The sequence below is a fragment of the Crocodylus siamensis genome, chromosome 2, assembly GCF_052110815.1.
Source record: "Crocodylus siamensis isolate JL-2025a chromosome 2, ASM5211081v1, whole genome shotgun sequence".
NCBI lineage: Eukaryota > Metazoa > Chordata > Crocodylia > Crocodylidae > Crocodylus > Crocodylus siamensis.
Genome location: NC_143396.1, coordinates 253160733 through 253173359, shown reverse-complemented (window position 1 = coordinate 253173359; position 12627 = coordinate 253160733). Strand labels below are relative to the sequence as shown.

The following is a 12627-nucleotide window of genomic DNA, read 5'->3' as shown; positions in this document are numbered from 1 at the left end:
ATACACTTGTCTCTTGGCTGTTGGTTTAAGCCACCTTTATTATAGCAGATTAAAGCAAGGCAGATTAGCTGCACCAAAAAATTCCAAGCACACCTTGGGCAGCACTGAACTGGACCTTTTGTGGGGATGGAACATGCAGGAAAGAACTAGCTGTTGCCAGAAATCAGGTTAAAGACTGCTCCACATGACATGTAACAGAACACTGGGAGCAAATCCGGTGCAAGAGCTTTGCTCACTGGTACTTTTTGGCTGGGAGAGGAAACGTTACACCAGGCAGGCACTTTCTGTTGAAGACTAAGTTAATTTCTGCCACAAAGGGCTTATTTAACCACTGTATCTTCACAAAGATCAAGGCAGGAAGAGTCTGCACAGTGAGGTGTTTTGAGTCACTGGAGCTCAGAGTTCATGGTCATCAGGATGATAAAGCTCACTCATGAGGCGATAGATATAGGAGGGTGCATTACCCCCAATGTTGGAAATGAAGAGAGTGATGAGCTCAGGTGGGACATAGTCAAACACAGGGCAGTGAACATTGATCTTTGTCAGGATCTCTCCTAAAAACAAAAACAGCCACTGTATTAGAGATGAATGTGGCAGCTTGGCCTCCCCCCTCGCCCTCTGAAACAAAACTGACAAGGCCCTACTGCCACCAGCACCAATATTTCACATCTTGTTTTGCCAGCTTGCCTTGCCAAATTAATTGCAGTAGCAGGTATACAGCAGTCTTGGGTAAATGACAGTATTTGGCCCAGCTGTGACAGTTGCTGGTAGCAACCAGGACACCCCCCAGCTCCCCAGACTAAGGAACTGCAATAAGTTGAAACAAAAGCCTTAAATCCAAGTGATCCCATGCTGCTACTTGCAGGGTTCTGCCACAGAAGCATGGCTTTGGAAGACCGTCGCTACACAATAAGCATTGGAGCTCCTTCTGAAGATTGACCTTGCATGGGAAGGCCAATGACAGAAAAATCAAGTTATTTCTCAGCCAGCTGTAGTGAGTGACCCAGAGTCTACACTCTAAAAGCCACACTAGCAAGAGCAGAACAAGCAGCTAGCATGTTTTCTCTGCCAATGTGGTAGTGGTAGGCCATCTTCCATCTGGAGTCATCACTCACACCTCAGGTGTTTCATTACTACATGTAAATGGTAAAGTCCTTCAAGGCAGGAGCACAACAGCCAAGGTAGCGTGAAAAAATTTCCTCTGGCTCTCTCAGTATTTATAGAGGATTATCCTGTAACCAAAGGCAGGATATTTATCCTGTTAAGGTCCACATTGACTCTGACCATGGTCCTATCTCACTTTGCTGCTGGGAAGAACATTCAAAGGCTGCATTCTGGGGCCAATATGACTACACTCCAAACAAAAAACCATGCAAGGTGGTGGGGGGGGGGGACATGGGACCAGTACCTTCTGTGAAAGGAAGTGCTTCCTGTGGAGAGACAAACTTGTGGAATGAATCCTCTTCATTAGGGAACTGGGAGAGAGAGAGAAATACTTAAAAGAATACAGATCACCCACCTCCTTATTCTACATGAAGGCTCAGCACAAGGGCTGAACGGGTCTAAGGAAAGGAAACAGCTTTCTCCTTCATCCATACTTTACAGCCTTGGTCTCAGTGGTTCTCAACTTTCTTAGACTCAAAGCACTCCTCACCAGATTTGAGGCACCCCTTGGGAAATGCCAGCTCTTAATTTTCACTCTGTTTTTGACTACAGAAAAATACTAAAGCAATTCTTCTGTAGCAAAGAACAGAAAAACCCCAACAGGTCAGAATGGAATCATGTTTGTGCATTAACAGTGCTAACTCTGTGTGGCACCCTTGATAGGATCTTAAAGCATCCCAGGGTGCCATAACCCCCTGAATGATGATCATTGCTTTATCTTGTAAAGCCATCCCCTGCTGCCTGCAACCGTACTATACACAGCTGCTGCAAGTAAAACCAGAACAAGAGTTTTAGGCAAGCTGTATTTTCTTAGCTCCTTTACGCTTACCTATGTTCTGGACACTCTACAACAGGGATGGGGAACCTTCGGGCCGCCAGGGACTCCATTTACCAGCCACCTCTGCTCACGTGGTTTGTGCCAGACTCCATGGAGACCTCAGCCACACCAGCAGCACTCATGGCAGAACATCATGGGGTGGCTCCAGAGCTGCTGGGAACATAGGACTGGGGCAGCTTGCTTTGGAACCATGATCTGTAGCTTGCATGCTCCAGGCAGGGGCACACATGCAGGGGATTGTAGCTCTGCCCCAGCTTCAGACAGGTTGTCACTGCTACAATGAGCTGGGGCAGAGCCACAGTCCCCTGCACGTGTGCCCCTGTACAGAACGTGCAGGCTACAGATTGCGGCTCTGAAGCAAGCTGCCCCCATCCCACATTCCTGGCTGCTCTGCCACACGTGCTGCAGGTGTGGCTGAGGTCTCCGTGGAGACCAGCACAAGCTGTGTGGGCAGGGGTGGCTGGGAAATGGAGTCCCCAGCCAACCGGATCCCAAAGGCTGGACATTCCCTATCCCTGCTCTACAAGAAAGTCCAGATTTGAAGAGGGCCACTGTTGCTGTAACCTACTCTCTGATGATGACAGAAGACTAGGCCTATTTGACTATATTGAAGGAAGCAGAGCAGGAAAGTCCTAATACTGCTTCTTTCCGCTTCCCTGGTGGATACTGGCAACGACCTTTCATCTCCAAAGATGTGGTTTCAAATCCCTACAGGATTAAATATAGTAATGTTGACAGTCTTGGTCTCTGGTAGATGGTGGTCAACATCCTAAGTCCCCACCCCAACAATTCAGCATGTTTGGCAGTTTGTGCTGGAGGAAGGAAGATTAGAATAGTGGAAAGACCTGAGGGTTTCATTGGGCTAGGATGGAGGTACATCATCAGGGCTAGTTGCCCCATTTGAACCTGGACCAGTTGGTGCTAACCATCCCTTGCTTTCATAACTATTCGAATTCCCCGATTCTGTCTCTGACATTACAACAACTTTAGAGGGAGCAGATGCTGCCCCTACCTGTGGTGAAAGCTTGAACATGGGGGCACAGACAATGAGGGGAGTGGAGTGGTGTTTCGCTGCAAGTGCCAGGGTGTGAGTCCCACTGACGGCAATCAGTGCACCATTAGCCAAGATAGTCTTTGTACCAATGATCACCTGCCAAATATAAATGAGCATTAGAAGCGACTTAGAACAGGAACTTCATATCCACAGCTGCTGCTTCAGACTACCAGGAGTGAAGACCTTCAGGTTCCTACCACCCTTTAAAAAGAGACAGCAGAAGAGGCTGGAGTGCCAGAGGTAGCAGGATGCTCAATCCAGTCTGTCTGACTCTACATAGAGATTTTTCCCTCTGGCTAAACCAAGACTTCACAATTTAAGGCCAGTTGGAAGTTAGAGCACTTGTTTGCCCTAGTGGTGAGAGCACCAACCTGGACCTCGGAAAGTCTGTGTATTAGTCCTGCCTCTGATTCTAGCCTAGTGCTTGTCCTTCAGCAAGTCACTTCACCATTCTATGCTTCACTTTCCCCTTCTGTAAAATGGGGATAATGATATTGGCCCCCAGTGTAAATTCTTGGATCTCCTAAGGAGAACCGGTAGAGTTCAGGATTCTGGCATGAACCTGTCACAAGACCATGGTGTTGTATTTTCAACTGTGCAAGACTGAGGAATATAAAATTGTAGTCAGGATGCCCAGCAGTCATATTTTCATACCACACCTTGTCCATACAGCCTTCTGCATGACTTGTGATCTAGGCAAGGGAGTCCTACCCCTGTCCCTAGCCATTCTAGAGTCAGGCAGTTTTGTTTTCATTAGAAGCTCAAAAAAAAGTTATAACTCCTTGCAACTCCCCCAGATACAAGCACCTGTTTTCAAGTGTCTGTTTCCACTCAGTGTCACTGGGTTTTGTAACACCTCCTCCTTGGAAGAGGGGCAGCTGGGGATAGAGTATGTATAAAAGGCTACCAGTGGAACTGTCACTATGTGGTCAGTCATCATGCTGGCTGGTCTCTGCTCTCCCAGCCCTGTGTGGGAACTAGAACTATTCCTACAATGTGGAAACATTAAAACCCTTCTGGGACAGAAGTAGTTCTCTAGTTCCTGCTTCCCAGGTTATCTGGGCTTTTGACAAAAGCCCATCCATCCCTCACCACTGCCTCCAAAAGGGACCTAACAAGGTCTGAACATCAGCAATCCCCTAGTGTCCTCTCTCAAACCAACCTTATTGACTCGAGACATAACAGCGAAGATGGCTGCATCACTCATGACGGTGGTTTCAATGTTCTCTTCAGCCAGACGGACGGCCATTTTATGACCCTGTGTTAGAGGGAGATTCTGGTCAGTCAAGGGAGGGATTCTCTTGATTTGAGCTGAGTGCCACAGACACTTACCTGAAGTCAGGAGCTACATTCTGGGAACCAGAAAACAAGCCAAAAACAATACAGCACACACACTGTCCTGTGATCTGGTAACCTGTGGAGGAGCAAGGAGCCTGCCACAGGCTCTTTGCCAGTCAGTTTTCCTACACCGTTCCCTGCGGTAGCCTGGCTATTCCCTCCCAGTTAGCAGCAGTCCATGTTATCCCTGCCCCTGTTGTTCTGGAGGCAAAGCTCTGTGGAAACACTACCCAGTGCAGCTGAGCCGAGGGGACTAACAACCAGGGCCTTACCTGGCAGAAGGGTGCACACTCTGCCACAATCACTTGGAATTTCCGCTTGCGCGCTGCCTCTTTCAAGAAGGCTTCCACGGTGTGAGAGTAGCCAATGGTCATGATCACCTCATTGGAGTGGATGTGCTCCAGTGCCTGCATTGCGATGTTCTCCGTTGTGCCCTCTGCAAAGGAAGGAAGCCAGCAGGAAGAGGAATGTCAGGATCATCAACTGCCATGCTGAAACCAGCACCAGACCAATGCCAGCAGGAAAAAACACAAGCCCACAGCCACTGAAGTATGCCCCAAATCATCGCTACAGGAGTAAAAACCCCCGCACATTTTAGAGTTTGGGTCTGACAGCACACCATCATTTCATCTACCATCCCTTGAGGAGAGGGAACAGTGTCTCTTGCCCCAAAAGGGGCTCCTGGTTACCTAATTTGGCAATTGTGCTATCCCCAGGCCAGGCTCCACATCGCCCTTAGTTCAGACAGCAACACTGGCATTTGTGCAGCAAGAACTGCTCAACTTCCCATGGCCTTCATCTAGGACCCAAGCAGATACTGGTTACATGCCCTTGAAGCAAAATGGAGACAAAGCACCCTGACTTTCACAGGCCCTCTGCCTGCTCAGGGAAATGGGATGTGTTGAAAAGTCTCATAATTAGGGGAGTGAAAAGGATAGCATTAGCTCTGGCATCAGTTCTAGCCTAGATGGCTGCGCAGTCCACAAGCTGCCTCCTGGTCTGACAGCACAGCATCTGTGAGGCCATCACAGCCTGCCAGCACTAAGAGGGAAGACCAGGCAGTGTTGCTGGCCCCCAGCAGTGATAAGCTGTGAATAAAGACAACCTGATGGGCAGAGCAGAGTCTGAGAGGCTCCTAGGAATCGGGTGCTTTGGAGGTAGTCCACTCCAGCAACTCCTCTTGGCTGACTCCAGAGCTACATGCTTGGCTGCAGGGACCATCCCTACAGTGCAATAGCAAGGGAAGGAGCATAGTTCATTCAGTCTCTGTGGGGCCAGGCTGTCCTGAGCACAGCAGAACTCAACCTCAGGCACTGCATGCAGGGAAGATTTTATATTCCTGCAGACAGGGGTTTGCTCAGATCTTCCCATGGGCACAATCTCACCTGTCAACACCTTGTGGGTCCCTCACTGTTCCATTCTTTCCTCAGGACTAGATGTGCGCAGATTCTAGGACGCACCTCGCCTGCAAAACTGAGCCTCACAGCTCCCCACCATGCCCATGCAAGCTGGGAACTGGGTCTCCCTGCTTCTCCTTCCCTTCCCCATCATCCCATGAGCAAGCCACTCCAGTCCCAACCTGGAATGAGAAAGTCTTTCTGCATTGCATACCCAGCTCTATCAGCAGCTCATTGATAGCTTCAATCACGTTAGCCCTGAGTGGGGCAAAGGGGGTGTTGAAGTCCTCACTGAGTCCCCCAGAGGTCAGAAGCTTGTGCAAGGATTCTTGCTGGTCACTCTCCTCACTGCGCCCACGGAGCCTGCAGAGACAAAGTGGCCATAAGACTAGGACGGGAGCAGGACAAACCAACTAACCTGACAAAAAAAAAAAAAAAAAAAACTTACAGGAGGAGCTGGTTTGAACCACGCTGCCCCATAGGACCAAGAACCAACAAGCCTGATTACTGGGAGCACTGAAGAAGGGAGCTGCGCCCACTCTCTCACAGCTCCCCAACTGCAGGGTCACCCGAGGCTTTGCCAATAAGCCATACCCTCTAAAAGCTCAGTGAGCCAGCTCCAAGAGCTGCAGCAGACACAGGGAAAGGCCTTGCGCAAGGCTGCTGCATCACCCAGAAAACTCCCTTGCATTTTACTAAGTGGGGAGAGAAGTGTCAGATCACAGCATTCAGGAGTTTGCATGGCAGCAACATCTACACTGAACAGAGCTTTGAGAGGACATGCAGTCAGTAACTGGGGAACCACAGGGCTTGCTAGTGTTACCAGTGGTCTCACAAGAGGAACTTGGTAGGTTCACCCTTAAAAGGAAAAGATTTTGTGGGGAGGGAGGGCAGAGATGTGCATCTTGTTTGGACACTTGAATGAGTCCTGCAAGAGCAGAAGGAAAAGAGGATGGTGCCCCTTGGGTCCACAGGACACTATCAGCTCCTCTCCCAAGTTGACTGAGGGAAAGATGCACAGGCGATGGGGGTGCAAGGACTTCACCTGCCATACTCCTCCCTAATGATCTTCAGCACTCGTCGCACCATGTTGCCCACCGTGGTCTCCGATGGCTGGGCTACCGTCATCCTCTGGCCTTCCTTCCGAATGAGGCCCATCAGCTCACCTGAAATGAGGGCACAGCTACGCGGTCACCTGGCTGCAGCTTCATACAGCTCCATAGCTGCTGGCCCCAACACAAACCTCCAGCTCAGCAACCCTTCAAGCAGCTCTACAGCCACCAGGCCCAGCCTGTGCCAGGATCTCCAGCAAAGCGATGGGGCAAATGCTGAGGAAATAAAACAAAGCCTTTGGCCCCAGACAGCAACGGAGCCAAAATGAGCAGGGTGCACCAGCCTGTCGGGCTCCCGGACCCTGCAGACGTGCAGCTGAGCAAGATACCTCACACTGCCTCTGGCCAACTACCGCATGTCTGCCTCGCGGGCGAGACAGGCAGTGCCGGGGCCGGATCCGGCCCGTGGAGCGGTGCCGCCCGGCCCTGCCTTGGCTGCGGGGGAAGGGGGCAGGGTCCCGGGTCCCGGCCCGAAGTGGGGGGGAAGGGGCCTGGGCCTCTCACCGGCTTTGCCCCAGCGGCCGCGGGCGATGATCTTGCGCAGCAGCCCCAGCGTCTGCCGCGCCGTCTCTTCGGAGCGCGGCCGCTGCCCACCCCGCTTCAGCCGCACCACGAAGGCCTCGATCTCCTCCGACAGCTCCGACTGCTTCTCGGCCCCGCCCGGCATCTTGGCAACTGGGACGGCGGAACTACGAGACCACGGCTGCTACCCCTACCCGGACCCTGCCGAGAACAGACTGCTTCCGCTTCCGCCAAACCCCGCCCTCCCATTGGCTAAGGAAGCCCCGGTCAGCCAATCCGAAAACCCTCTCTCACCGCGGCGCAAGACACATGAGCGGGTTCGATGATGTGTCACGTTTCGAACTCTGGCTCAGCCCCGCCCCCCACGTGTCCTCCCGCGGTGGCGCTGGGAGTGGCCTGTGCTCGGCGCTGCGGGTTCAGCCGCCGCCAGCGGGACCCGCCGGAGTCCCCGTGCGGGGCTCGCGGGGGCAGCGCTCGGGCTCCGGCTCCTGCCGCGCCAGTTCTCAGGGCCTCTGTGCGGTTTCCCGGGAACCAGCCGCGATCCCACGGCTCCTGGCTGCAGCGTCCGGGGGAGACATTCCGCGCTGCGGGCTGGCCGCGCTCTGCCCGTGCCCTCGGGGCAGCCCGATTTGTCCCTGGCTCCCTCGGGGCCGCGGAGGCGATGCCGCGTGGAGCCGCTTCCAGCCTGGCCGCCTGCGTCTGCCGGCTTGGAGTCCCAGGCTCCGGCTGCAATAACAAAGCATTTGCGCTCAGCACCCCCCGCCCCCCCGCCCGAGTTGTTGTTTCAGCTGGGCCGGGGTGGGAGCAGCAGTGGGAAGAAAAATCTCCAGGGCAAACGGCCTGAGAAAGCCCAGCTGGTGGCTTCCCAGGGAAGGCAAGTGGGGCCTCGGCATTGGCCATTCCTGTCCCTCGGAGGGGCACGAGCTGCAGCCCCATCCCCACACCCCAGTCCTTCATGTGGGCACCCACCTCTGGTTGCCCAGGGTGCGTTGCTGCAGCCTCCTGCAGTGCTGAAGTAGCAGGTGAGAAATTGCTGCTCCTGCTTCCCAGATAAGCGCCTTGCCAAGGTCACGCTGGGCTTGAGCCAGCACCTTTACCCCATGGTTTTGGCAGCCTGTTTCTACAGAGCTCTTGCCAGGTGTCTGGAAGGGGCCACCCAGCGTGATGCTGGCAGCAGGTAGTTGTGGGTGGCTGCAGCTGGGAGGCACTGTTCCCATTGTACTTGCCCTGGAGCTGGGAGCACCTCCCAGGCTGCTCCGGGGTGGAACAAAGGGGACAAAGCAGGGATTCCCACTTAGTCCTGTTGGAAGGTGTGGAGTCTGTCCTTGTGAGGGAAGCGGTGAGTGCTGGCAGGTTTGAGGCATGGAATGGGCTGGCTTCGGGCAGAGACGCAGCATGCACTCTAGGCTGCCCTGACCACTGAGGCCCACAAGGCTCCATCCCAACAGGCATCCAAGTGGCAGATACAGATTAAATGAACCTGGATCACGGGAGCAGACAGCTGGGTCTGGGCAGCCGGAGGAAGAGAGGTGGCTGCTCTCTTAGGAGTGGATCCCACGTGCTGTGTCATGTCCTGGGCCTTGAGTAGCTTCTCATTGGGGAAATTCCCCCTCTGCAATGAAGTACCACATGTGAGATGGGGTGTGAGAGGGAAAAATGATTTTGCCCTAAATAGGCGAAGGAGCTGGTTGTAGAGATGGCAGGGGTGTCTATAGGGAGAGTACATGGTTCATGCCATGCCACAGGTGCTTGAACCATGAGGGGCTGGGCATGTGGGGAGCAGCAGGAAGAGTCTGTACAAGGAGAAGGAGAGTATCTGAGCTGGAGCCTGTGCTGGGAGGGAAGGAGAGGTTTGCGCTGCACAGCAGCAGGAGTCTGGAGTGGGGCACACAGCGTTTACTTTGGACAGTGCAATATTCTAGAAGCTTCGAGCCAAAGCAAATGGGTGGGGAAAGGAGCAGCTCCTGGCAGCTTTGCTGTCCTTGCTGGTGAGGCCAAAACCTACCCAGCATAAGACAGGAATGTTACTCCTTTGTTTCCAGTTGTGGGAGTGCGGCGTCCACGTCTTGGGCAGTCGCAGCAGCACAGTTCTCATCCCAACTCCATTCCACTCCCAGGCCCCACCTCTGGTCATTAGCTTATAAAAACCAAACCATATGGATCTGTGCTAGAAGTACCCGGGAAACACTGGCCAGGGACCCCCTGGATGTTCCTTACTTCCAATCCACACTTCTCTGGTCCCATTATGACTTGCTCCCCTACCAGCCCCCTACACACTTGAGTATCTGGGGCCAGGGCAAATGACACCAAGGCATAGAGTGGAGCAGAGCTTGAGAGGCTGTGTCACAGGATGATTAATCACATAGAGCATCCAGACTTGCCACTTTTCACTGTCTGACAGCCCCCCACCCTCCCACAGAGCTTCTGAGGGCCTAGAAGTCATCCCTGAAGGGAAAGGGGGAAGACTGAGATGCCCAGAAGAGCAGGCCTTTGAGTCAAGAATCTGCGCTGGAGTAGACTGGCCTGGCCACCCTGGCTTGGGCAGTACATAGGGTTCCACACTCAGGTCAGGCAATGGGGTGGAGGGAAGCACTGGCCTCCCAGTGGGTTTTTTGTCTGGGTGAGGATTTGGGGGCTCACTCCAGAAGCACCTGGAGTCTCTGCAGGCACCCCAGATACTCCATGCTGCTGTGACTGAGCCTGGCTTGACAACCCCCTTCATATGCCTACAGAGAGTACACCCCTTGTGCAGAGCCCCTCCCTCGCCTCTCCCCCCACCTCAGGGAGTCTTGAGGTAGACCCCACCTTTTGCAGTAGGAGCCATGCATGCTGGGAAAAGCTGTGTGGCCTGCCTGCAGCCTCAAGGGGCTCAGGGAATTGCCTTGACTGGTTGGTGCATGCATGTATATGTGTGCATGTGTGTATGCATACACCTGAGCATCTGGGCTTGGCTGGGTCTGTGTGCGGGTGCCAGGCTGGTTCTGGGTGAGGACTGGGCTCCTCTTTGGCCCCCTGCCTCCAAGCAATCACTTTCATTAATAAAATGGGGTTAAATGAAAGTCATTGTTCTACCTGGCTCTTGGCTTAGGCTGTATCAGCTTTTTGCCCAGAGATGAGCAAGGGCATTTTGTGCCCAAAAACTTGTCTAACATCTCTCCCAGCTATAGGATTTGGGAGTAGTATCTCTCCCAAATTCTGCTTGTCCAGTATTCCCTGAACCATCACAGCTACAGGAACCCAACAATCCTGCCTCCGTGTCATCTATGGCTGCCCCAACCACTTGTGAAATGCTAATTGTACAGGTGAAAATAGTTACACGTGCCAGCAGCCATGCTGAGCCCCTTTGCATCATACCAAATGCATCTGTTTGCTGCTGCCGCCTGTTTCCTGTAGCTGTCTGCATCCTCTTGTCTTACACTTAGCTTGGAAGCTCCCTGGAGGGGATCATTTTTCTGGTCTGTGTTTGTACAGCGCTAGTGCAATGGGCCCCTAGACGACACTGCAATCCCATCCATGGATATCAACACCAGGGGTGGGGCTGGACTGAGCCAAGCCTGCTGCGTCCAGGCATGAGCGAACGTCTCTGAGTGCCTGTCTCTGCCCATGTGTGTCACCACCTGTCTTGGTTTCTGTGCATGCCTGTCTGGGCCTGCCTGGCTCTGCAGATTCTGTGTGCTGGTCAGTGCTGATGTGTGTCTGTGAACGGAGGCTAGGCCCTGGGCACGTGGTAATGTGGTCAAAGAGCCTAGCTTTGGTGCTTTCCTCTGTTTGTTTACTTTTCTCTGTACTAAACAGTGCAGCCCTAGGGATTAGGGAACAGGGAGCCAGAGGAAGAGAAACCGGACTCTGAGGTTATGACCTCCTGGTGGATGCTGTGGTGTTTACATTCCTCTGCCTCAATCCCACAACTACTATAGGGCAGCAGCTTCTCAGAGTCTTGCTGGCGGAGGCTGGCTCAGCAGTAGTTGGGAGCTCCCTCACCAGCAGATGCTTCTGCCTTCTTCCCTTGCTGGAAACTCCCTCTCAACCAGTGATCCTCCTGTCTCCGCACAGCCCCTCCTGCTGGGAGCTTTCCCCCCGGCTCCTTACAGACCCTCCAGAGCCAAGAAGTTTGGTATTGCCTCCTGTTAGCCAGAGCCAGAGCAGACGCCTGGAGGGAGCCAGCAGCCCCATGCACTTCAGGGAGCCGGAGTCCAGCCCCATGAATATGCTGTGTCATTTTCATGAATGGAGAGAACTTGAATGGGGATTTCAAGAGCATTTTGCCCCTTGGCTCCCAAGCAGTTGGCCTGGGCCAGAGCCCACGCTCTTCTGGGGCCAGGCAGGGAAGTACAGGGTTGTGAGTGCCTGGAGGCAGTGTGGCCAGAGACATCTGGTTGTCATTAGTGCAGAGCAACTGCCAGGACCCAGCCGGCCATAGGGAAGTCGTGCCCAGGGATCCTAACAGAGGAGGCGGGGAAGGGAAGTGCCATGAGGAGAAGAGGGTGAGGGGAGCAATGGGAGGCAGGGAGCACAGGGTGTAGGGTGTGAGGTCATGGGAGGGGGATACATTTATCCAGCACCATGTCTCCTGGCCTTAATGCCCAGCCCTTCTGGTGGTTCCTAAGCTGCAGGCAGCCACTTGGGTGGAAAATGCTGCCCGTGGCAGAGGCACAAGCAGAAGGGTCTCTGGGAGCAGTACTGACATGGAGCCTGGGCTATTCCGTTCTGCTTCCCCTCTCCTGCCACCCCAACTGCTGCAATAAGGCAGCCACAGTGTGGAGGGTGACTGGGCTTCTGTGTGGTCACAACTGCCCACTTCTGGTCCCCTGAGCCTGGCCTACAGACCTCCCTCCCACCACCCACCCCTAGATTAACCCCGGGGTGGGCTGGGGGAAAGACTTAGCAGCTTCTCCCAGCAGTGTCTGCACATGTCCCCTGCTGCCTGTGCCAAGAAGGTGAGGGAAGGAGTAGCCTGCTGTAGTAGAAGACCCCCAAAGGCAACTGGCTGGAGCGCCACATCTGAAGGGGGCAAGGTGAGGGAACCCTGGTAATAGTCATCTGCTCTTTCAGGTCATGTCTGTCTGGCATGGACGTGGTGCAGGCCAGGGCCCACTCCCCAGCGACTGCCACTGTAGACTCTGCTCCTTCCAGGGAAGGAGGAGGGCTGGCTGTGTTAGAGCTAGTGCCGTTGTAAGTGAGGAGAAGCTGGAGAGTGGAGAG

At 53.8% G+C, this 12627-nt stretch overlaps 1 protein-coding gene across 1 annotated transcript; it reads right to left on the bottom strand.

The window, feature by feature from the left end:
• Positions 1–6: 6 nt before the first annotated feature.
• EIF2B2 (eukaryotic translation initiation factor 2B subunit beta) lies at positions 7–7639 on the bottom strand. The gene is made up of 8 exons (XM_090033707.1): positions 7408–7639; positions 6837–6957; positions 6006–6154; positions 4667–4830; positions 4219–4314; positions 3015–3152; positions 1409–1475; positions 7–554 (listed from the first exon to the last, which is right to left on the bottom strand). Exons 1-8 carry the CDS (start codon positions 7568–7570, stop codon positions 397–399), a joined length of 1056 nt encoding a protein of 351 aa, XP_089889833.1. The 5' UTR covers positions 7571–7639; the 3' UTR covers positions 7–396.
• Positions 7640–12627: the final 4988 nt, after the last annotated feature.

What these genes read in the sequence shown, in the direction of transcription:
- EIF2B2 (XM_090033707.1), bottom strand. Translation starts at nt 7,570, where the DNA reads ATGCCGGGCGGGGCCGAGAAGCAGTCGGAGCTGTCGGAGGAGATCGAG. An exon ending in AGTGTGCACCCTTCTGCCAG is followed by an intron (nt 4,315 to 4,666) that starts GTAAGGCCCTGG and finishes CCTCTAACACAG; the next exon opens with GGTCATAAAATGGCCGTCCG. An exon ending in TTATGTCTCGAGTCAATAAG is followed by an intron (nt 3,153 to 4,218) that starts GTTGGTTTGAGA and finishes TATATTTGGCAG; the next exon opens with GTGATCATTGGTACAAAGAC.